The sequence below is a fragment of the Lactuca virosa genome, chromosome 2 (genome assembly GCF_052849685.1).
Source record: "Lactuca virosa cultivar CGN04683 chromosome 2, Lactuca_virosa_CGN04683_v6, whole genome shotgun sequence".
NCBI classification, from domain to species: domain Eukaryota; kingdom Viridiplantae; phylum Streptophyta; class Magnoliopsida; order Asterales; family Asteraceae; genus Lactuca; species Lactuca virosa.
Window position 1 is genome coordinate 24,576,693 of NC_136427.1, and position 23,308 is coordinate 24,600,000.

The 23,308-nt window shown below is 31.3% G+C and overlaps 3 protein-coding genes across 3 annotated transcripts; all 3 read right to left on the minus strand.

Moving 5' to 3' along the window:
• Positions 1 to 5,000: 5,000 nt before the first annotated feature.
• Positions 5,001 to 7,156, minus strand: LOC145157293 (uncharacterized). The gene is made up of 3 exons (XM_079076355.1): positions 6,685 to 7,156; positions 5,512 to 6,444; positions 5,001 to 5,467 (listed from the first exon to the last, which is right to left on the minus strand). The coding sequence occupies exons 1-3, from the start codon at positions 7,154 to 7,156 to the stop codon at positions 5,001 to 5,003; spliced, it is 1,872 nt and encodes a 623-aa protein (XP_078932481.1).
• On the minus strand, positions 7,153 to 7,677 carry LOC145157294 (uncharacterized). Its single transcript, XM_079076357.1, has one exon. The coding sequence runs from the start codon at positions 7,675 to 7,677 to the stop codon at positions 7,153 to 7,155; it is 525 nt and encodes a 174-aa protein (XP_078932483.1).
• A 69-nt stretch (positions 7,678 to 7,746) lies between these two features.
• On the minus strand, positions 7,747 to 10,902 carry LOC145157295 (uncharacterized). Its single transcript, XM_079076358.1, has 7 exons — positions 10,767 to 10,902; positions 10,232 to 10,309; positions 9,971 to 10,132; positions 9,626 to 9,871; positions 9,090 to 9,525; positions 8,058 to 8,998; positions 7,747 to 7,892 (listed from the first exon to the last, which is right to left on the minus strand). The coding sequence occupies exons 1-7, from the start codon at positions 10,900 to 10,902 to the stop codon at positions 7,747 to 7,749; spliced, it is 2,145 nt and encodes a 714-aa protein (XP_078932484.1).
• Between the last annotated feature and the right edge of the window lie 12,406 nt (positions 10,903 to 23,308).

Sequence of the window (23,308 nt, forward strand, 5' to 3'; positions counted from 1 at the left end):
TACAGTTAGACTCGACCAGTCTAGGGTGACAAAATCTTAAGATCAATCCCGGCGTACATTAGGATGCCAAGACAGACGAACTAGTCATTATTATGCATGGTTATAACGAATCACATAATTAATTAAATCCAATACCATCCGAGTAATCAAGGAAGAGTAATCAATATCATTCGTTGTGGCGGTATATCAATTTGAAAACAATTATATTTTATGTTATCGGAAAACATCGGGTTTTTTGAGGAAATCAACACCTCTCACTTGTATCTTTCTATAACTATAATACAAAATTCCCTTTTATACACGTTTTGAAATCATTCATGCATCAACTTATGGATCTTCACACTTTGGTAAACAATTGTCTTTTCAGAAAATATCGGATTTTCTGGGTTTTATAAACTACACAAATCATTTATATCACAACCCTGCTTATGAACTCACCAACATTTCATATGTTGACGTTTTTCAAAATAACTTGTATTCTCAGGTAACAGGTAAGCTGCCGGGTAATATCAAGTATGTTAGGAAGCTATGTTTTGAAAACTCTTAAACAATTTATGTTATGGATGTGTAATATTTAAAACAATGTACTGGATGTGAACAATATCAGTTGTAATGTATTGATGCATGGTGATGTTTATGTTATGATTCATGTATATTCATTGTGATGATATTCAATTTAAGTCACGCGAGCCCTCGGACGTTTCCGCCGTCTGGTTTCGGGGGTGTGACAATAGCCCAATTAAAAATGGATTACTTGCCAAGGAGATGGGCTTTACTAATTTGGGCTTTGGAGTGTGCTTGATTTCATGGATTTGGGCTTGAAATGGGGTGGGCCGATTTTTTTTGGCTACATGGAAGTTGTGACCACATTTTTTTGGACTTGTTGGTGATCATGGAAGAAATTTGAACCATTTCCTTGTCTTGTGTGTAGCATGGACGAAAATTGAAGAGTTTTGGGAGTTTCTAGTAGTTATTGGCTAGTAGTTAATGAACTAGTTAAATAAAAGCTCTTAAGGATGAGCCTTTTCACTTTTGTAACTCATGGCTCCTGTCAACTATATATAGGGCCGATTTCTATGAATAAATCATCACTTGAACTTTTTGCAATTTGCTCTATTTCTCACATAAGATAGGTCTCTTATCGTGTGTTGTGTTGTGTGTCAATAGGTCTTGGCATTCAACCTAGTTCTTGCTTCAATAGGTCTTGAGGTAAGAACTAACCCTATCCTCTTCTCTACCCTCATAATCTCGTGTTCTACCCCTCTCTCTCTATCTCTCTCTCTCTCTCTCTCCATCTCTCTCTCTCTCTCTCTCTTCCATCTGAAAATAGCCCCATACACGCATCACTCCGGTTACACAGAAATTACCACTCAGGTAATTATAGTGAGAAGACTCACCTCGCAGAGTAAGCAATGTATCCCACACTCAAGCTGTTGGTCTAACCTCCGCCCCTCCATGGCCTCCAGAATCCACAGTTGATCAAAACCCTAAAGTCAACATAAGTCAATAGTCAAAGCTGACCTAACTCCAAAAGTAAACGGAAGTCAATACTCAAGTCAACAGTCCATGTTGACTCAACTCGCCGAGTACATCTCATGAACTCGTCGTGTCTCTCAGAACTCAGTACATCGTAAAAATCTGAGTCAACTCGCCGAGTTTCTAGCCAACTCGTCGAGTCCATGCAGCATCTAGAAGACCAGGAAAACCCTAACAACTCATCAACTCGCCGAGTTCACTCTAAATCCAAAGACGGGTAAAACCCCCTCAACTCGTCGAGTTGCCTCACCAACTCGCTGAGTCCCGTAAGTCTATTTTCTCATTCAGACGATTTAAGGCAGAACTAACACCCCAACCTCTAGATCTAACCTCCCAAGGCTGAAATACCACGTAAAGCTGCAAGCTTTACGTCCATGCATGGAACCAAGGGCTTGAAATGCCAAAACAAGTTCTATATCGGGTTTAATGCATAAAAGCTTTCCTCTAGCTTGATAAAGCGTGGACCTTTGGGCTCAAGGGACCTCATATGGTCCTGATCTGGAGTCTCAACTCCATGGCAAGCTCAACAACTCAAGTACTCAAAGAAAATGGAAAAAGGCCCTAAACTTCCCTAAAAAGGGATCTATCCGAATAATGATCAAAGTGATAGCTTTTTACCTAAAATTAGCAGCTAGCACTGAAGGAACACTGGATCCAAGGCCTTTTTCTTGCTCCAAACCTTTTGCTCTTCTATCTCCTTCCAAGAATGCACTAGAATACAAGATCTTTAGCCTTTCTCTCTCTCTCACAACGACTTCAGCACGTCTAGGGTTTCTCTCAGAGTGTCTAAATGATCAGGGAGGCGGAAATGAGGGCTTAAGGTCCTTTAAATAGGATGCAAGCCCTAAAATTAGGGTTTTCTCAATACAGACTCAACTCGTCGAGTTGGTCCTTCAACTAGCCGAGTTGATCACTAAACCCACGCGGCCAAATCCATCTCTACTCGACGAGTTGTGCCTCCAACTCGTCGAGTTGCTCAGCCAACAAGCAAGAAAATCAATTAAATATAATACCTGGGAGTCGGGATGTTACACGTTGAGGGCTAGATTTTTCTTGGGAACCGATTTGAATGAGTGGCGGATGCATTGGTTACACTGGAACAAAATTATGGCCTCTAAACATGTTGTAGGTTTAGGAGTGGGGAGTTTTTTTTGCTTTCAACAGAGCGATGATGTTTCAGTGGAGATGGAAATTTTATCATGATCCTGAGTTATTATGGGTGAGGGTAGTTAAAGCTATCGACGGGTCTTATGGTGGTCTTTCTTCTTTATCGTCTTGTGGTTTATTGTTAGGGCCTTAGAGGAGTTTTATTCGCTTGCTTGTCAATCTTCAAGATCGCAGGATTGACCTTCTTACTTTATGTTTGGTTAGGGTGGGAGATGGAGCTTCTACCAATTTTTGGCATGACAAATGGCTGACTAATGTGTCTCTTGTAGTTTCTTTTCACAAGATCTACGCGTTAGATAAGCACATACTGGATTCTTTCAGTGACCGCCTTAATGTAGCTTGGGACCTAGGTAACTTTCGTCGGCTTCCTAGGATGGAATTGAGTAAAGCCAATGGAATGATTCCATGAAATTGGTGCATAACTTTTGTTGCAGGATAAACCTAATAAATTGGGTTGGCTTAGTGATGTGTCTGATGTCTTCTCTGTCTCTTCAGCTCGTTCTATCATCGATTCTAGTATGCTAGCTATTAGTGGTACGAAGACCAGGTGGAATAATTAGGTTCCTATCAAACTCAATATTCTTATTTGGAGGATTCGGCTTGAGAGTATCCCTACTAAGGTGAGACTTTCTTACTGAGGAATAGAGTTGCATACGATTATGTGTCTGGTTTGTCTTAGTGAAGTGGAGACTATTGACCATTTTTTCGTAAGATGCAGGGAGTTGATTGACATTTGGAGAAGAATTGTTATTTGGTGAGACGTTCGCCTACCTGATCAGTTTACCATTTCTAAATTAATCACGTGGTCTCATTTGGTGCCCTTGAGAGGTGGTCAACGAAAGGCTTTTGATGCGTTGGTCTTATCGACTTTTTGGTGTCTTTGGAATTTTCAAAACTCCATTATTTTTGGAACGGTTCTTCCTAGAAAATCCCTTATCTTTGATGAGGTTGTGGTGATGGTTTTCTTTTGAATTTCTAATAGGTGTTGTAAACCTAAACTTGATTGGTTTGACTCCATAATCCTGCTTTAACTTTTAAATTGTTGTAATGTGTTTTTTCTAGCTTTTTGTTAGTTTTTAATAAAATCCTTGTTTGTTAAAAAAAAAAAATCTCCAATAAAATCCGAATATTTTGATTCGGTTTATAAAAAAATCTCAAACTTAATTTTATTTACACAAAAACACATAATACCAATTAAATTATTCAATTAAATTCATTTTAACCTTTTTTAAGGGGTAACATCTAATGAAACAACCCCATTAACCCCTTTCACCGTTTTCTTAATTCACATTTTACCTAAACCATTTCCACACACATTTGAACCGGTAAATCATGAGCATCAATCCACATATCCATCCACATATTCATCATCATTGGAGCTCGATAATAATTTTAAGCAACCACCCATAAGTTATTTAATATCTTTTTAGCTATGGTACAATCAAAATCGCTTATAATCATGTATTAGTTTTTTTTTTTTTTTTTTCAATTGATCCCAAAAAACTAGCTAAATAAAGGGTGTGTAAATAAATTAAACTTCGCCTCTTTTTTTTCTTTGTTTGCTTCTTATATGTTTATCATATTTTTATCGATTGTGAAATATATGAGAATCCAGAAATAAGGTTAAATTCAAATATAATCAGAGTCTATAAGATTTTTGTGATGTTATAATTTACCTTTTACATGTTCGTTGTGGAATTAGCGGTGAAAAAGTCCATGGGTAAAATTTAGCCTTCACTTTTTCTGTTAAAAAAAGTTTTTCGATTTTTCATGTTCCGACAATAAAATTTAAAAGTTAGGGTGATCATTTGGTCAAAGAGTAAAACATTGGGGGGATTTATAGAAATTCACTGTCAACAAATGTACGCTGAATATAAAGTTTGTTTGTATTGGTAAAGTCATATCGTAACGGGTGAAACTTTTTCATTTGGTTTTGTTTTGTTTATGTTTTATCCCGGATATTATTGGCAAACCGAGTTGTTATTTTATTATATATACTAGTTTATAACCCCTGGACATCACGGAAGAGAAAATAAAAATTAAATATAATTAAAATAATATATATTAATTAAGGAATTATAAATAGTTTTTAATACGTAATAAATTATATTTTTCATAAGTAATTTGATAATGATATAATGATTCTTTAAAATTACGAAAGTATAGTGTTTTGAATATCCAATCGACAGTTTGTGTTTGTAGATATGTTAGAAAATTATCAATTTTGTGTAATTGAATAAAAAATTAAATAAAATAGAAACAAAATTTGATATATAAAATAAAATTGTACAAAGTATTTATAAAAATCTAAAAACTTCTTTATACACAACATTTGATGTTTTATTTGTTAGTCTACCATTCTTATCTAGAATTAACAATTTTAATCCCTCTCTACTTTGAACTCTGGATAAAGCAACGTACAATTGGCCATGTGTAAAAACGGGTTCTTTGAGAAACAGACCAACCTTCGACAAAGACTGTCCTTGGTTTTTATTAATTGTCATTGCAAAACATACGGCCAATGAAAATTGTCTTCTTTGGAATTTAAACGGGATCTTGTCTTCAGTAGGAGTTAAAGACATTCTTGGAATAAAAGTAATGTTTCCAATATTACTTCCAAATATGATGACTGCCTCAATAACACGTTTGCCCAAAGATTTGACTTGTAGTCTAGTGCCATTGCATAAACCATTTTTCTGATCAATGTTTCTCAATAGCATAACTGGAACACCGACTTTTAAAATGAGCTTATGGTTTGGCATACCTGATAGTTTAAGACCATTTAAAAAATCAGGTGAATATAATTACAATCAAACTGATTATGAACAAACTCGGATTGGCAGAGGCTATCTGAACTTAAATATTCTTTTTCATCTCCTGGAATCAATTTTAGCAAACAGTCATTTATTTCTTGGACAACTTCATTTTTGGGAGCAAGTATTGCTCTTTCCTGAAAATAACCTGCAATGTTGAAGTTTTCCACAATTGAAGGATATACAAACTTGATTAATGAACCTATAGAATCACATGGATCATTAATAAGAATATCTTGTGGAATATCAACAATTGCTTCACCATCATTCGGACCACCAAGATTACCTTCTCCTATGTCCAAAAGCCAGTTTGAAAAACCCCTTATTTTCTCAACAGCAGATGGATCGCTTCCAACAGTTAGCCTCATGTTTTTTGTTAATTTATGGACTTTGCATTGTTTCCATAAATACGAAGAACTTAAAGAAGCATTAACAATGTTTTGTCTACTGCCACCCGGAATAACAGGCAGAATTTGTCTGAAATCACCTCCAAAAACAACCACTTTCCCTCCAAATGGAGTATTCGAGTTTGTAGGATTGAAACGCCGTAATATATCCTTCAAAGTTCGATCTAAAGCTTCAAATGCATGCTTGTGTACCATAGGTGCTTCATCCCAAATGATCAATGAGGTTTTTCTTACTAAATTGGCAAGATCACTATCTAGATTTATTCTACAGTAAGAATCCTCGTTAAGATTAATGGGTATTATAAACCGAGAGTGTGCTGTCCTGCCTCCAGTCAATAATAATGAAGCGATCCCGCTTGAAGCTACATTTAAAACAATCTCACCTTCAGATCTAATGGCTGCAGAAATTGTCTTCCAAAGAAATGTCTTAGCCGTTCCACCATAACCATAAATAAAGAATACACCTCCCTTATTATCTTTAACCGTAGTCATGATATCAAGGAAAATGTTGCGTTGCTCGTCTGTTAATGAAACAAAAAGACGATCAAACTCATTCTTTAAATTCGGAGTAAAATTTGTTCTATCTCAAACAAAGTCAAGTTTTTAATTTGATCTTCGTTTAGTGATAAAGCTGTATGAATAATGTTATATTAGTTACAACCAATTAAAAAAATAAAATAAATGAAAGTCAAATCTAATTGACCATATATTTGAATTTTATATGATATAGATTTACTAATAATGTAATAAACATATAATACATGGAGACTTTAATCTCTGTTGTTGAGTATAAAGAATTCCATCTGACAGATATTCCCATGTGTTTTCCCACACACTCTCCGGTTTAGACAAACTGTTGGACAATAACATCGTAGCAAATAAAAACCGTAGATAATAACCAGATCCAGAAAGACTTGCTTCCTTAATTGCATCGATGTATTCTTTGTCATCATCCAAAAGGCCTAGATTATAGCATGCATCTTTAAAAGAAGAACATATTTCACCATTGACTGTGCGAATTTCTTCAAATGATTTTGGACCTTTCACTTTATTTAAAAGAATTCTTAAGAAATACGCTTCGCCAAGTTTAGGTGAAACCAAGTGAATTCTACCAATTGAATATCCAACTTCCCTTGGCTTCCAAATTAGAAGTTTAGGTTTCCAAACAAACTTTGTAGGAAATTCAACATAAGTAAGTTTCCGTGCTTCTACATTGATTTCATTACACTTCATCCAAGATGTAAAGCAACTGAAGGCCGGTCAAGAACATCTTCAATATCATCGTCTGCCTCATATATAACTTGTTGTTGTCCAGGAAGATGAAACGGTAGTCTGATTACAGCAGGATACCTATAATGAACATCATATTTAAAAATCCTCCATGATGCTTCACATGCAGATATATATCTACAATCATAATATTCTTTGATTTCATCCACAACATCGTTGTTATCAGAATCATTATTGTTTTGCGCCATAGCAAAAGTAGCCCTATCAGGATCCTTGTTTATATATTTAAATAAATACTTTATCGAAGATCCTTGATTGCACCATTCAACATTAATGTGTGCCTGATATCTTTTCAAAAGATATTTATTGTATGGAACAACATTTCTGTTGTCTAACTGGACCCCCAATTTTTCAACAACATTTCCATCATTTCTTCTCCTATATAAGGGAAAACCGTTTGAATCAACTGAAGTATGATTACAGAATTGCTTTGGAAAGTTTTTAGAACATTTTCTGTCCACCATGCATGGGCAATTGAAATTTTCAGCTCCACATGGACCATGGATCATGAACTCTCTCACAAGTGAATACAATTATGGATCTTCATTGATATTTGGAATCTCGGCAGAAATATACGGGTCGATATATTCAACTGTAGGAAGCTTGCAATCAGCATGCAAAAAAAGACATATATGACTATGGGGCAAACCTCTTTTTTGAAATTCAATTGTATAAACCACTGCACATAAAATTATACAAATAGGATAGAAGTTAGCAATTAAACAAATTATTGGTGTATGTATGTATACATACATACCTAATAAAAAACATAATTTAGATAACTATAGGAAAAATATAAATGATAATATTTTATATTTATATATTAAACTATAAATTTAAATACCTGCTTGAACCGTGCCGAAAATTTTATTTTCCCTTAAATCTTTAATAAATGCATCCAACTTGATCTTAAATAACCTACATAATATATCCGGTCTATCTTCTGGATGAAGTGGAGTGTCCTTAAGAAACCTTTGAACTTCTGGCCATTTTGGATTACACGTAAAGGTTATGAAGAAATCAGGATATCCAAACCATTTACAAAGCGACATGGCATCCAAATAGTTTTGCATCATATAGCGTGCACCACCGGTAAATGAAGAAGGTAAGATCACACGTTGCCCGACGTTCGATATATCTGTACTCCCGAGTGCTTGGTGATTACGCAATTTCTCATAAGACTCACATCTAAGAATTTTTTGTTGCTTACGTATGAAAAATAATCTCTCACTTTCAATCATTGTATAACCATCAACCAAAAATTGTTGGAACAACCTTTTTGCATTGAGAAGTAGTGAGAACGATTGATCTCTATCTTGAATTCTGTAAGCAAAAAATTCTCTCATTGTACACGTCGGGCGTTTGCTATTACTTGAAGATGTAATACCTCTATGAAGGATGTCAACTCTGTAACCATCATCACCATATGGAAATAGTAATGGATACTGAAGAGCAAGGTAAGAAGGATGTAATTCACTGATACGCTGACGTAATCCTGATGAGGTTTGAACAACAATGTCTCTTTTTTCAACTGAATCAGAAATGTCACCAACAATTAAAGCGGCTACCTCCGAAGAAGTTGGTAAGTTATATGTCCTTCCATCTTGTTCTCTTTTTCCGATTAATCTTAACTTCAAATTAGCACCAGGATTTTCGTGAAGACTGTCTCTTACCATCCTATAAGACTTGACCAACACATTGTTTGAATCTAACATAACCTTCAAAAATTCGATAATCTGGAGATCATATGATATTGAAGTTGATGTAGAAGCGCTTGTCGGTCCACTGAAAATATTATAAAAGTTATTTAATGCTAATAAAAAAATTGAAAGAAATAAATTACTTTATTAAAGAATAGGAAATTGTAAAAATATACCCAATACTTGTTGATCTGTTTGAAATTTCATTTTCGGTATCATATATGTATAACTGACAAAATTGTGGTCTTGATCCAGGTGTAGGTAAAAGACTTCCCATACTATGATAGTTTTGACCGCTAAGTTTGAATATGTATGGTGCGTTGCCTTTGTTGATGGATGAATCAACTTTTCCACCCATCGATGTAAATGAAAACATTGAATTGTAACGTCGAATGTTCTTCATAAAGTGTTTGCTTTTTGAATCTACCGATTTGTAAAGATTTTGGTAAGATGACGGTGCTTCTTTTAAGGGTGGTAGCTCAACTTTGCCGTAACCACAACATAGTGAATAAGATGTATTGCCTTTTTTTTGCCCTCTAAGCGATTCATCTATCCATAATTTTGCATGACAAAACTTACATGTAACAATTTTGTCTCCATGATCTAAGTATTCTATTCAATGCAAAAAAAATATATTATATATAATTAAAAAAATAATTAAATTTTTTTTGAATATTAAATAATTTAGAATTATGATCACCTTTTGATATACCATGGAAAATATCTTGAACAATATGATCATCATTAATTTCTTCATCTAATGTCAAGTCAAAAACAGGTATAGAGGATATATGTGAAGTCTTCCTTTTTAGATGATGTTTTCTTCTTGGTAACTTGATTGATGAAGAATTTTGGATTATTGTCGAACGATTGCTGGATGTCGTGACATTACCAAACACCAAATTATCTTTGTTAATAGATAGTGGTGTTCGAAAGTTATTATTGAAAATATAATTGCCTGTAAAAATAAAAATAGAAAGTACAAAGTCAATAGTTGTTATAATTAATATAGATGTGAATCATATATTTATAAATTTGTGTATTTAGAAATGCTTACCATTTGAAATGTTAGAAAAGGGAGTTCTAACATTTATATTTGATGAATGAGAAGTATGAATTATTTTCGAGGGATTGGTGGATGTCTTGCCAATGCGAAACACTGAATTATCTTTGTAAATAGATAGCGGTGTTTGAACGTTATTGTTGAAAATATAATTGTCTGATAAAATGAAAATAAAGATTAGAACATTAGGAATTGTTATCGGTTATATAAATTTGAAGCATATATTATAAAATTTTGGTATATAGAAATGCATACCATTTGAAACTGTTGATGAATGTGTTGTAACATATTTATTTGTTGAAGGAGGTTGAATATGACAACGATTGTAGATATCTGTTATATAATAAACAAATGGTTAGTAAGAATAAAAAATATTAATTATTAAAAATAAAATAAATTAAAGAGTATGCAAAGTTTATATTTATATTATATTTACAAAAGAATTGTAAAATAAACAAATATATATACCGTTATTCGACGTGTAAGAAACATGTGTAACAGATGAATTTTGATGGGTTGATGTGGTATGTAATCTTTTGGATTTTCTATTATCCAAATATAACTTTCTAATTTTTCTCCTCTCTTTAGCGCTTGTAGATTCGATACTGTTATTTGAACTTGTAAAATAGCATAAAATAACTTAAACACATTTTTATTTGATATAAATTTAAATATAATGTAATGTATTTATTTCACTTATAAAAAATTATGAATCTTATATCTTATATTTAAAATATATAAGAAACAAACATATCATCATCATCAATGCAAAATAAAGTAAGAAAAGTACCGTATTGGCTAAAATGAATCGTATGTGCTGCATATGTATGATGACACGATGATGTAGTATTGTGTTTTTTGGATTTTCTGTTATCCAAATATAACTTTCTCTTTTTTCTTCTCTCTGTAGCGTCATTTTCATCCATGTTCTTGATCGATAAATAAAAAAAAAATATAGTTAAAATAAAAATTAAGCATATGTTAATAATTGTTACATACAATTTGTAGGTAATTTAATTTGTATAAACTTGAATTTGAAAATTAGATACTAATAAAATTTGTTATGATAATGAAATATGTAAATAATAATATTGTATAATGATATATAATTAAACTTTACTTATTAAATTATTGAACATATTCTATAAAATGGCAATTTAAAAAGTTTATGTTTATTTAAATTACAATTTAAATGTAAAATGTAATGTTATCTTAAAACACAATTTAATAAAAAATGACATATAAATATAAAGATTAATGTTATTTATTAATTTATATTTAACCAAAGAGTGAGTGGTGATACATACGATTAATAGATAAAATTAGAAAAAAAAAACATCATTTGATGTCTTCGTATAAGTGTTTGTATATGTATATATATTGTTTTTATTTTAAAATAAAATTAATTTATATTTATATTATTCAATTCAATATTCAATATACTAAAGAAAGACTTCTCAGTGTTGAGTAACCCCATTTTCCCCCTTTTCTTGTAATAGAAACGAATACGACTCCCTTTTCCAGTATAACCAAATCTATATTTCCAAAGCATCTTAAAACGATCGATCTCAGAAATGCTATGGAAACCTGTCAATTGCTAAAGATGTAGGCAGATACTATAATACAGGTACAGACCCATCTTGAAGTGAAATGAAAGTTATACTGCAATTTAGAAGTCGGCGAATGAAGGTACGAAACAATATGGGTTGAAGAGGATAAAATGAAAGGCAAGAAGTTATATAGATCGTTGTTGATTGTTAGATTCCTTAATAGAAAACACATTACTTGAAAAGATAATTTTACCTGGGATTTTTTTGCAGCAAAGATGTGTTTGAAGCTCTGAGCGAGAAATGGAGTGGCAGTGACGAATAGGTTGACACTCAACACCGGTGACACAATCAAAGTAAGTTTGAATTTGAATGAAATTCTGAAATTCAATATGTGTGCATAATACTTTGAAATTTAAAATTCAAATATGCTATAAATTAAGGTTTAATTTGTGCAAATTATTAATCTGATTACTATAAGTAAATAAGTTAATTTTTTTGTTATATACATTCCAAATAAAAATGGACAAAGTTTATAGAGATGTAAGATAAATGTTTGGACGTTTTTACCCTTACTTGTAGTCCCTTCATGAGTTTTTCCCCTGATCATGTTTATTGATACTTTATGGTTTGATATTATTGGATTTAATTAAATTGATAGTTTCCATCTTATGCAATATTTGTTATTTTCTCATGCTCTTGTATTGGCCGAACTTCCTGATCAATTTGTTAATTTTTAAGTCATTTCATCCTTTAAAAAATTGGAAATTAGTAGTTTTGATAATCATATCCTGGGGTATTTATGTGATTGGTGTTAGGTTAGGCAAGAAACTTTGGTTTGCAAAGATGCTAATATGGGAAGTAATACATTAGAAATTGAATTCAAAAATAGTTAGTATTGTATTTATGATGTTCTGGTATATTTTTATAACAAAAAACAATGATGTTTTACAATAAATTATTATAGTTAATGATACATAAATACATATTATTTTGGTGTAATAAGTTAAGTTATAAGAATAAACTCATCTGGAAATATAGAAAAATAATTAAAAGATTAAAGGACGAAAATTTCATTTAGGCATACTTTATGTAGTGTAGAATTTTTCTGCTTGTAACACACAAACATTCAAAAGTAGGTTGTCTTTTATATATCTATTCATTTGGTATAATTCTATATCAAAGTGCATAATTGTTATTTAATATTAAAATTAAAATAATTCTATCTACAATAAAGAGAATATGCCAAAAAAAAATAATGTATAAACATAAAATTATGTAACAAACCAGACAAAGAAAAAATAATATTCTATCAAATGTTTCAACATTCTAAATAGAATCTAAAAGTACTAAAATAAAATAGATATTTATAAGTCTAAAGGAACAAATTTTCAGAAAGTTTATATTAAAATTAACACTCAGCCAATGTTTTCCAATTTGACCTCACAGTTTGTTCTTCCGTGTTCCTGAACATCAGCAATACTCTTGGACTGAAAGTTAAGTATGAAATCGTCATGTTGATAAACTTGATCGGATATACTAAGTGTATGTGTATTCGAAGATGAATCTGGGGGATCATCTCCATCTAAACTGATATTATAAGAAAAAAATCAATATAAGTGACATAAAAGATAATAGTATAAAAAAATTGATAAAACATATATTACCTTTTGATGAAAACATTGATTTCATCAATGTCAGTGTTAATGAAAAGCTTTGTCACATTTCTATATATGTTAACTGTGGGACGATCTAAAAAAATAAAAATATAAGCGTTATTTTACTTATTATTAATATAAAAATAATAAGAAATAAAATTCACCTCTCCAAATTGTAAGCATTGCAAATTGAAGGATAATAATGATACGAAGATTGTGTGGATTGTTATTGATAAAGTTTTGCATTATGTAAGCATAATGACCCCACAAAGTGACACGAACTTGCAAACCACTGAAAAATAAAATATTAAAGCAATATAATATAATTTTGTATTATAAGCGATAAAAATTAAAATATATAAAAACAAACTTTGCATCTTGAATTTAGATGTTGAGTCTGTGTTTTTTCATATCTGCATTATCTCGCCAAATGTCACCAATCGCCAAATGTCAACAAAGAATTTGTTAATAATTAGAATATATTGTAATCAACTAACCGATTGCCCTGTCTTGCGGATGACGCAATGAGATAATAGTTTGATAATGAACGAATTCAAAACCAAATGTAGGTCCGAAAAAGTCATGACACTCCGTAACAACAGTGTCTTTTACAAAAGTAAGTTTATGATGCTGACGAGTTAACCTCAAACCACCCATCCATTGTGATGCAAAGATTGGACAATTTATGTAAAATGCATGCCCATCTTTTAGAATATCTTTGAATCTGTAGATGTTTTTTTTTGAGACATTTGCCTGAATTTTGTCTCCCTAAAAGAAGAATGATATAAATTTGGATTTATAAGTAAACATGTATTTATATTGAATGTGTATAGAAAACATATTATTAAGTTATAAGGTTACCTGTTCATCTATTAAAATCAACTCAATTGAGAAAATTTCATTTTTGTCTTTGAATGAATTCTGGTTCCACAAGTTTATAACACGAAGTTTGAATGTTAAATCATCCCTAAGAACATGTACATCAACAATTAAAGTAGGATTTGCTTCAGCCATTGATCTACAAAGAGACATTTGCATGGTAATCCTGAAAAATTATTTTAAAGGACAATTTCTGAAATAACTTTTACCATATGAATTAGAACATAAACAAATGAATAATTTATTTGCAGCATATCATCCACCCTTATAGTAAAAAATGTTTAAAAAGTAAACTTTCTGTTATAAGATTTTTACATAAGAAAAGTATATGTGAAAAGGAAAAAATGTATAAATTTAATAAAAAATAGAAATAATAAAACATTAAAAAAACAAATAAAAACAGGGAAAAAAAAGCATTGTAGATGGAGTTTATGGTTTTGGATTTCGTAAAAGACATAAAACAGGATCCATACTATCAATGATGTGTAATTTTACCATCAATCAAAAATAGATGAGTAAATAGCTGGGTAATATTCTAAAAAGTTATTTTAAACAGAGAGTATCTATGAAATACTTTACCACGTGAATAAAAACATAAACCAATGAATAATAACAGAAAGGATGGAGGATTAAACGGAATATATATGAAACTGTTTTTTGACTTTATCTTCCAATCATACAGAAACCTAGAGAAAATTAGACATGTAAATTAATCATAAATAAATAAACAATATAAAAGTATGAAATCATGTATAGTGTTTAATCGAATAAATAACAACATACTTATATAAGACACTATCTATTTAATACTTTTATTTTTTCAGAAACATTCAAATGATGAATAAGAAACATACACATCATTTTGTCGATTGTAAATTAATCATAGAGGAATACAGAGAAATATAGACATGTAAATTAAAGATAAATATAAAGAGTATTTAAATGAGTTGCAATCGAAATAAAGCACAAACCTTATGTTGTTATCATATTCGACTGTTGTTTGTTTTGCCTGTTCGATGGAAGTCATTAGAAAACAGAGGGAATGTTTTCAAAGATTCTTTGAAGTATAATAGTCTGCTCTATTAAAACCGATTTTAGGAACTGATTTTGAGTGATTCAGTGATTCACGGTATTTTTGAACCTGATTTTCAGTGAATCACGGTATATTTGAATTGTAAAAATGATAAGCATTAATTTCAGCTGCTGAATATAAGGAATACCGAATTTTCATTAAAGACCTTCAACTAATCTGTCATCATCAGTAATTTTAGGAACTGATAATTATTAATTACTAATTATTATTATCAATAATTATTAAATTAAATATTAATTATTAGTTATTAATATATGAGTATGCATTTATTTTGAACCTGCTTTTTAGTGATTCACGATATATTTGAATTGGAAATTTGATACCATATTATAGACCATATCAACATAATTGAAAATCGGTAACTGTAATTTTGGCAAGTTGATCTTGATTTACATAATTAAAGTTGATCAGCATTAATTAATTTCGGTATGGAATATAGAATATGGCATTTACTCAATATGGATTGAGTAATATCAATGAAGTTTTAAAATAATATAATCACTCTAATTTCGATTTTTTTATAACATTTTATTTTTCTGATTTTTTTCGCTATATTTACGGATTGTAGTTTAAAATAAAAATGAAGTAAAATTCTGTTAATTGATTCACATAAAAAAATATTTATAAGATATTGATAAGAATCATATATTGAAAAATCAGTGTTGGTTAGTTTTTATCATTTTTTTCACTAACAGTTAAAGACCTTTATGTTTGTCAAATAATAAGATGGTATAATAATCAAATAAAGTAAATTTGGATGTTATTTACCTAACGTACAACATAAACATGGGAAATCAAGTAAAATTATGTTAATTGATTCAAATAAACAAATATTTATAATTTATAAGATACTGATCAAAATCATATATCGTAAAATCAGTGTTGGTTATAATAAAGAATCCCTTCTAATTTTTGGTTGTTATTTGCGTAAGATACAACATAAGTACGAATTTTATGTACTATTACACCGTTTCTCAACGTAATTAGAAGTCATTTTAGCAATTTAATTAATGTCCTTAAATTGAATTCACAAACATCATGCATGCAGTCGTAGTGTTACCTACATCATACTGTAAAGTAAAGCATTTTATAGATGTCATAAGATAAAATAGAAAGAATAAGCAAACAAATCATATTGTAATAAAAAACGACTGCAACATGAATCTTGAAGGTTTTATGAATGTATAATAAAGAAACCATAAAAAAAAACCAGCACCGGGAAACAAAAGTTTTCAAACTGAAAACCAAGATGTTAAAATAGCATAATGAAAAATAAAAAGTAGTCTATGATTATGTAAATCCACTCCAAAGAACCATTCGAAATTAAGCACGAAACCTTAAGTCACACATATTTTTCCACCTTTACCTTCAACAATTCTTTTCTTGGACCAGCTGGGGATGTCTTTGGAGTTTTTGACGATGAAAAATTTTCATTAGACTCGAAATCAAAAACTTCTTGCAGATTTCTCTTTAAAACTGGTGTTGTTGTTGAAATCTTCAATGGACTCGTTGCCGAGTTTTTGTCCAAAGTGTTGGGAGTTATGTTATCATCCGTAGCAGAAATTGCATCCTAAAAAGACAATTATATAAAATTCTTTTATAAAATGAAGTACAATTTTATACTATATTCGATATTTTAACATGTATAGTACCTTTAAAGTCTTGTTGTCATGAGATTGAAAATCAGATGAATTGTAGTCTAATGACTGTGAATTATCTGCCTGTATAAGAAAATAAGTAGCAAAATAAATTATTTATTAAATACTTCATGGTCAGCTAAATAACATAAAACAAAACATAAGTAATGTATTTACTTGAGAAGAATTCAATTTATCTTCAAGTTGTTCAATTAAACTCTCATCATCAGTAATTCTAGCAATACCATATTGGTTGGTTTTTTTGGACACATTGAATCTGTTTGAAGAAATCTTAAAGGCAAATTTCAACCCTTTCAATGCATTCATCTCCACTGGATACAAATCAACATTGTCTCCATTCTGCAGTTATGCAACATTATCAAACATGTATGTTAAAGTGAAAACAAATACAAAATTTACAACATTTTATATAATAAGTTGAAATGACCTTGGCTGCGTTGTTAAAAAACTCTTTGGCTGATTTCTTCAACAAATACCTTCCTTCTCTTTCAAACAGAGTTAAGGTGATAGTGCCAGTGTTATCTTGAACACGGATTGGAATCTTATATCAAAGAAATTAAGAAATTATATTAATATATATTTGGTATTAGATATTATTTAAAGATTTTTATGGACAGTACGAACCTTGGAACCACAGATGTTGTAGTTTTTGTGCAATCTCCGTTATGACATTCATAAGATTTAGCTGTTCCATCTACTTGATCATTGTTAGGGACTGCTTTGCTACTGCAGTTGGTACACGCTTGATAGAACCATTTTTCATTTTGTAATATTCCTTTTATAGTGCCCACAAGAATGAATGTACATATCTGGATAAAAAAGTAACTTTGTCAAAAAAAATTATGCAAAACAAAAAAAGTATATTAATAAATATACCATCACATATACCTCCACGGGCTCCCAAACTTCAGAAATAGTCTTCAGCTTATTTTTAACCATGAAATCATCATATTCAGAAACTTGGTTAGCAGGAATAAGTGAAAAAGTATGTGAAGAGGAATCAGGACGATCATCCCTTTGTAACCTGTTTTTTTTTATGCAAATCATAAAATTTTAGAAACATAGGATGTAATGACAAAAACCACACCATATGACATAAATTACCTTTTCTTGAAAACAAAAATTTCATCAATGTCAGAGTTTATGAACAATCTTGAGGATGTATAGTAGGTGTTGACACTTGGGCGATCTATAAAAAAAATTATAAATATTATTTAAATGTAATTGTCGGTCTATAAAAAAATGTATAAATAATGTTTAACTTATTATAAAATTTTATTTTTCCTGAGAAATTGAGTATACCTCTCCAAACATTAATTTGTGCAAACTGAAGTATAACAATGATTTGAAGATTTTGTGGATTGTCTTGTATATACTTTTGCATCTGGTAAGCATAATCACCCCAGAAAACCAAACGTATTTCCAAACCACTGACAATGCAACAGTTAGTAAGTTAATTATATATAAACATCAAAAATTTTAAGTATTAAATATAAATATATTGAAAAACATACTTTTCATTCTGGATATGGATGTGAATTTTGTGTTTGGACTTATCAGTGCTTTCTGTTGCCATTTCACCAACACCAACAACCAATCCAATAACATCTACAATATAAGAAAAATATGAATGAAGTGGTGTTGAGAATATGGAAACATCATATCATATCATATATAAACATTAAATATTGTAAAGTTGAAATTTCATTAAGTAAAAAATGTAATAAATAAACTTACCGAGTGACAAATTTTGAGGATGAACCATTGACATCACATATTGAAAATCAACAAAAGAAAAACCAAATTTAGGCCCGCTAAATTGGGTACATTCTTTAACAACTGTTTCCTGCACAAACGTGAGTTTTTGATCTTGGGGAATTAACCTAAAAGTATTAGCCTTCAGAGCTGCAAAGCTTGGAGATGTGATGTAATATGATTTCCCATCTTTTAGAACATTTTTGAATCGATAGAGGAATTTTTTAGGGACAGATGCTTGTATTTTGCTCCCCTAAAAACACAATATATGATAAGCATTAAACATTAAAACAACATAAATATTTATATTTAACACATAGGTAAAGATATATATAACATACCTGTTCATCGACCAAGATTAATTCAATGGACCATATTTCATTCTTGTTGTAGAAAGACATCTGCTTCCAATGGTTTATAACACGAACCTTGATAATCAAATCATCCCTTGTTACATCCAAGTCAGCTATGAAAGTGATATTTGTTGTAGACATATCCCTACAAATATCAGAATCCATTCTATAAGTTTGATGCCAAACAATTGGTAACTACAAGAGAGTATTAGTGAAATTATCCCTAATAGTATAACGATGCATATATAGCAAAGATCAATCAATAAACACATAAAGATGCATATATAGCAAAGATCAATCAATAAACACATTATATTCGAAAAAGGTCAAAATGGTAAAATCGAAAAAAATATAAAAACTGTATGAAGACATAAAAGCTCTACCAAAATATGAGAATTTGAGTAAAATAGAATAAAAAACAGATGAATATTTAAGCATTGTACTTATGAAAAGTTTTTTTAAATGAATAACTTATGAAAAAACTTGTAACAGATGAATATTCGTTACATAAAAACTGTATGAAAATATGAATATTTTAGTAAGAATATTAGTGTAGATAATTGTGTTCAAAACATTAAAGTGTGTATATTATGTCAATTCATAACAATCCCAATTTTTGTAAAATTGTTTTTCCGAAAAATTAAAATGATGAGTCAAAAACATAAACATCAGTTTCTTGAGTATAGATAATTCATAAAGAAAGACATGGAAATATAGACAGGGAAATATAGACATGTTAATTAATGATAGCTAAATAAACGATATAAATGAGTTGCAATACATTGAAGTGTGTATATTCTGTCAATTCAAAACAATCCCTATTTTTGTAAAACTGTTTTTCTGAATAATTCAAATGATTAGGCGTAAACATAAACGTCAGGTTCTTGACTATAGATAATTCATAAAGAAAGACTGTGAAATATAGACAGTGAAATATAGACATGTTAAAGAATGTGTGAAATATAATACTCTGTGAAATGAAACACAAACCTTTTATTATTATCATCGATTGTGCTTAGTTTTTCCTGTTCCATGGAAGTTATCACAGCTCACAGAGAATGTCGTCAAAGAATGTGTGAAATATAATACTCTGTGAAATATAATACTCTGTGGAATAAAACTGATATATGCATATGCGTTTAATTTGAACCTGATTTTCAGGGATTTATTTACGAAATATTTCAATCAGAAGATTGGAAGATAATTTACCAGCATCAATTTGGGATGCTGAATTTAAGGGATACAGGATCGTTATCTTCAATCTTCAATATTGAATAAGGAATTTTGAATTTTAAATTTGGTTTGGATATGGATTGCTGAATTGACGGATTGACTGAATGTGTATATGGGCGGGAAAGTGTTTTTGGTTATTGTTTCTTGTAATGCCACGTGGCAGGTTTGTAGTTTAAGAGTCTGACAAGTGAATTGTAGGAGAGTTGTTTATTAGGATTAGAGATTTTTGACAAAACTTCAAAAATGGTCCTGTGGTTTTTGCAAATCTGAAGTTTAGTCATTAATTTACAAAAACCTCACGGATCGGTCCCTGTGGTTTAAAAACTTTTAACATATGATCCTTTTCGCTAACTCCGTTAACTTTTGGCCGTTAAGTAAAGAGAATTTCTGTCTTTTCACTACCAAAGGGACCATTTATGAAGTTTTGCCTTATTTAAAATTTTTTTTATTTAATATTAAAGGTCCCACACACACACACACACACTCTCTCTCTCTCTCCCTCCCTCCACACACACACACACACACACACACACTCTCTCTCTCTCTCTCGCTCTCCCTCCCTCCACACACACACACACACTCTCTTCCTCCCTCCCTCCCCCCCTCTCTCTCTCTCTCCAGTTACCGACAAACATCAAGAACCCAACCACATACTCTCTCTCACTAAACTTTGAAAGGATTCGTTCACTGGAAAATCTGATGCAGTGTCTCAAGATTCTGAATGTGGGCAAAGATGTTCTCTCAAGCAATTCGTCGAACACCTTCAGTGCATGGCTTATCTTCCCCACTTTCCAACCTAATTATTAAACTTTCAATATCGAGAGCATGCAAATTAAACCTTCCCCTCATACATCCAGTTCAGCAAATAAAAAGATCATGCATAAGGGGGGAAATACAAAATTGAAGACGATACCAATTTGTTCCTTCGATCTCGGCTGACTTACGAACAAGGGAAACAATCGACTAAAAAAACAAAAGTGGTGGTGACCGATTTACTCACAGTGGCAGCAAAACGGTAGTGGTCGGACTTTCAACAACGATGACGACAATGGAGTTGGTCAGCGATGGAAGGAGGGTGACGGTGGTGGTAGTGGCGGCTCCGACTGCCTCGTCTTTCTTCTATCCGACAGCACACGGTGAGAGGAAACAAAAGGGAAAGCAGCAACGATGTCGGGATGTCTAGTGGTGGTGGGTTACGACAGGAGGACGGCTGTGGTGGTCCTCTTCACCAGTGAAGTGAGAAACAAAAGAGAGTGACGAGGGAAGGTGGTGTTGGGTGGTGTCTGAAAGCTTGCTCCGATCAGTGGCAAGAGAGGGAGAACTACGGTGGTTCTCAGTGACAGCAACACCAACCTTGGGGGTGGTGGTGTTTCTCGGTAGTGAAGGAAAAGGGGAAAGACATTAGAAAAACGTGAATGGAAGGCAGTAAGTGGTGGTGTTTGAGGGTGGGTTTGAGTGATCAAACGGGATGGAAGATGGGTGGATGGGTTGTTGTTTCCGGAGGGGAAGGAGGTGATGGCAGTGGTGGTTTTATGGTGGAAGGTGGTGCCACCGTGTGGAATCGTAAGTTCTTGAGAGAGAGAGAGAGAGAGAGAGAGAGAGAGAGAGAGAGAGAGTATGTGTGTGTGTGGGGGGGGGGGGGCTTTAATATTAATTTTTTTTTTAAATAAGACAAAACTTCATAAATGGTCCCTATGGTAGTGAAAAGAGAGAAATGTCATTTACTTAACGGCCAAAAGCTAACGGAGTTAGCGAAAAGGACCATATGTTAAAAGTTTTGAAATCACAGAGACGATCCGTGAGGTTTTTGTAAATTAAGGACTAAACTTCAGATTTTCGAAAACCACAGGGACCATTTTTGAAGTTTTGTCTATATTTTTTTTTAAAGATTAAAGATATGTGATATGATTTAGGATTTAATGTATTTAATAATAATGTATTTGAGGTTTATTTAAATTGAAATATAGTGACAATTTTTAAATTTTGTTTATTTTGATGATAATTTTCGTGACTATATACAAAATTAAAATATATTTTTAATGTTTGCCTATTGATAATGCTTTATATAATTAATTATTATTTTATATTAATTAAAATTAAATGTTTGGGTTATATATATATATATATATATATATATATATATATATATATATATATATATATATATAAAGAGAGAGAGAGAGAGAGAGGTGGAAACTTTTTTTTAAAGTGAAAACACCTTAAAAAAATTAAAAAATATATATAAATAATAAAATCGAGCATAGTATTATATTCGGGAGAAAAAAATTGAATTTTTTTTTTGCATCATTAAAATTGAAGCATGAATCATTTTTATTATCCATGATTCAATTTTTATAGGGTTAATGTCATAAAAACCCTCAATTTTTCAGGCTTTTGTCGGTTTTGTCCAAAGTTGAATTTTTTGTCCGTTTTTACCCTCATGTTTTCTAAAAAATGTTCGCTTTTACCATTTTACCGGTGATAACAGGTTTTCCAGGTTACTATTAAATTAACTTATAGTATTATAGAGATAGGTTCATTTGTTTTTCACAACTATTGTGTTCTTGAATGCTCCAATCAAAAATTAACAAATATTAAATATTTATTAAATTGTTAAAGGGTATAATAGTAATCTTTGTCATACTTAATTTTAGTAATTATTTAAAACATTTAATACCCTTTAAATAAGGATAATCAATTTAAAACCCTACCTTCACATTTGCATCTACGTTATTGCCGATCTCCGCTGTTCACGAGTTCATCCCTCACCACCGGTGCAACCTCCTTCTTTCTTACAACTACCGGCTTTGCCGTCATATTTCCCCGGAATAATGATTAGCATATGATTACTCTACCCAATTTCTTCCTCCTCCTTCTCCACAGTCGGCTACTTCTACCTCCTTCTCGCCGCCATCATTTATCTCCTATAAATTCTGATACCACCTGTAGGTGATGGGTCTTCGTATATAAAAAGGTAAGAACTACAAGAAATCTGCCAAATTTTTAACTTGGATTTAGTGTTGATTTCTCTTTTTTTAATTGTAAATCGAAGAAGAGGGATTCCAAACTTCCAATTAGAAGCAGCGTTCCAAAGTGCATGTATGTGCTTATTTTTTAGATTGAATCAAGGAAAAAAAATATCGCATACTGTTAAGG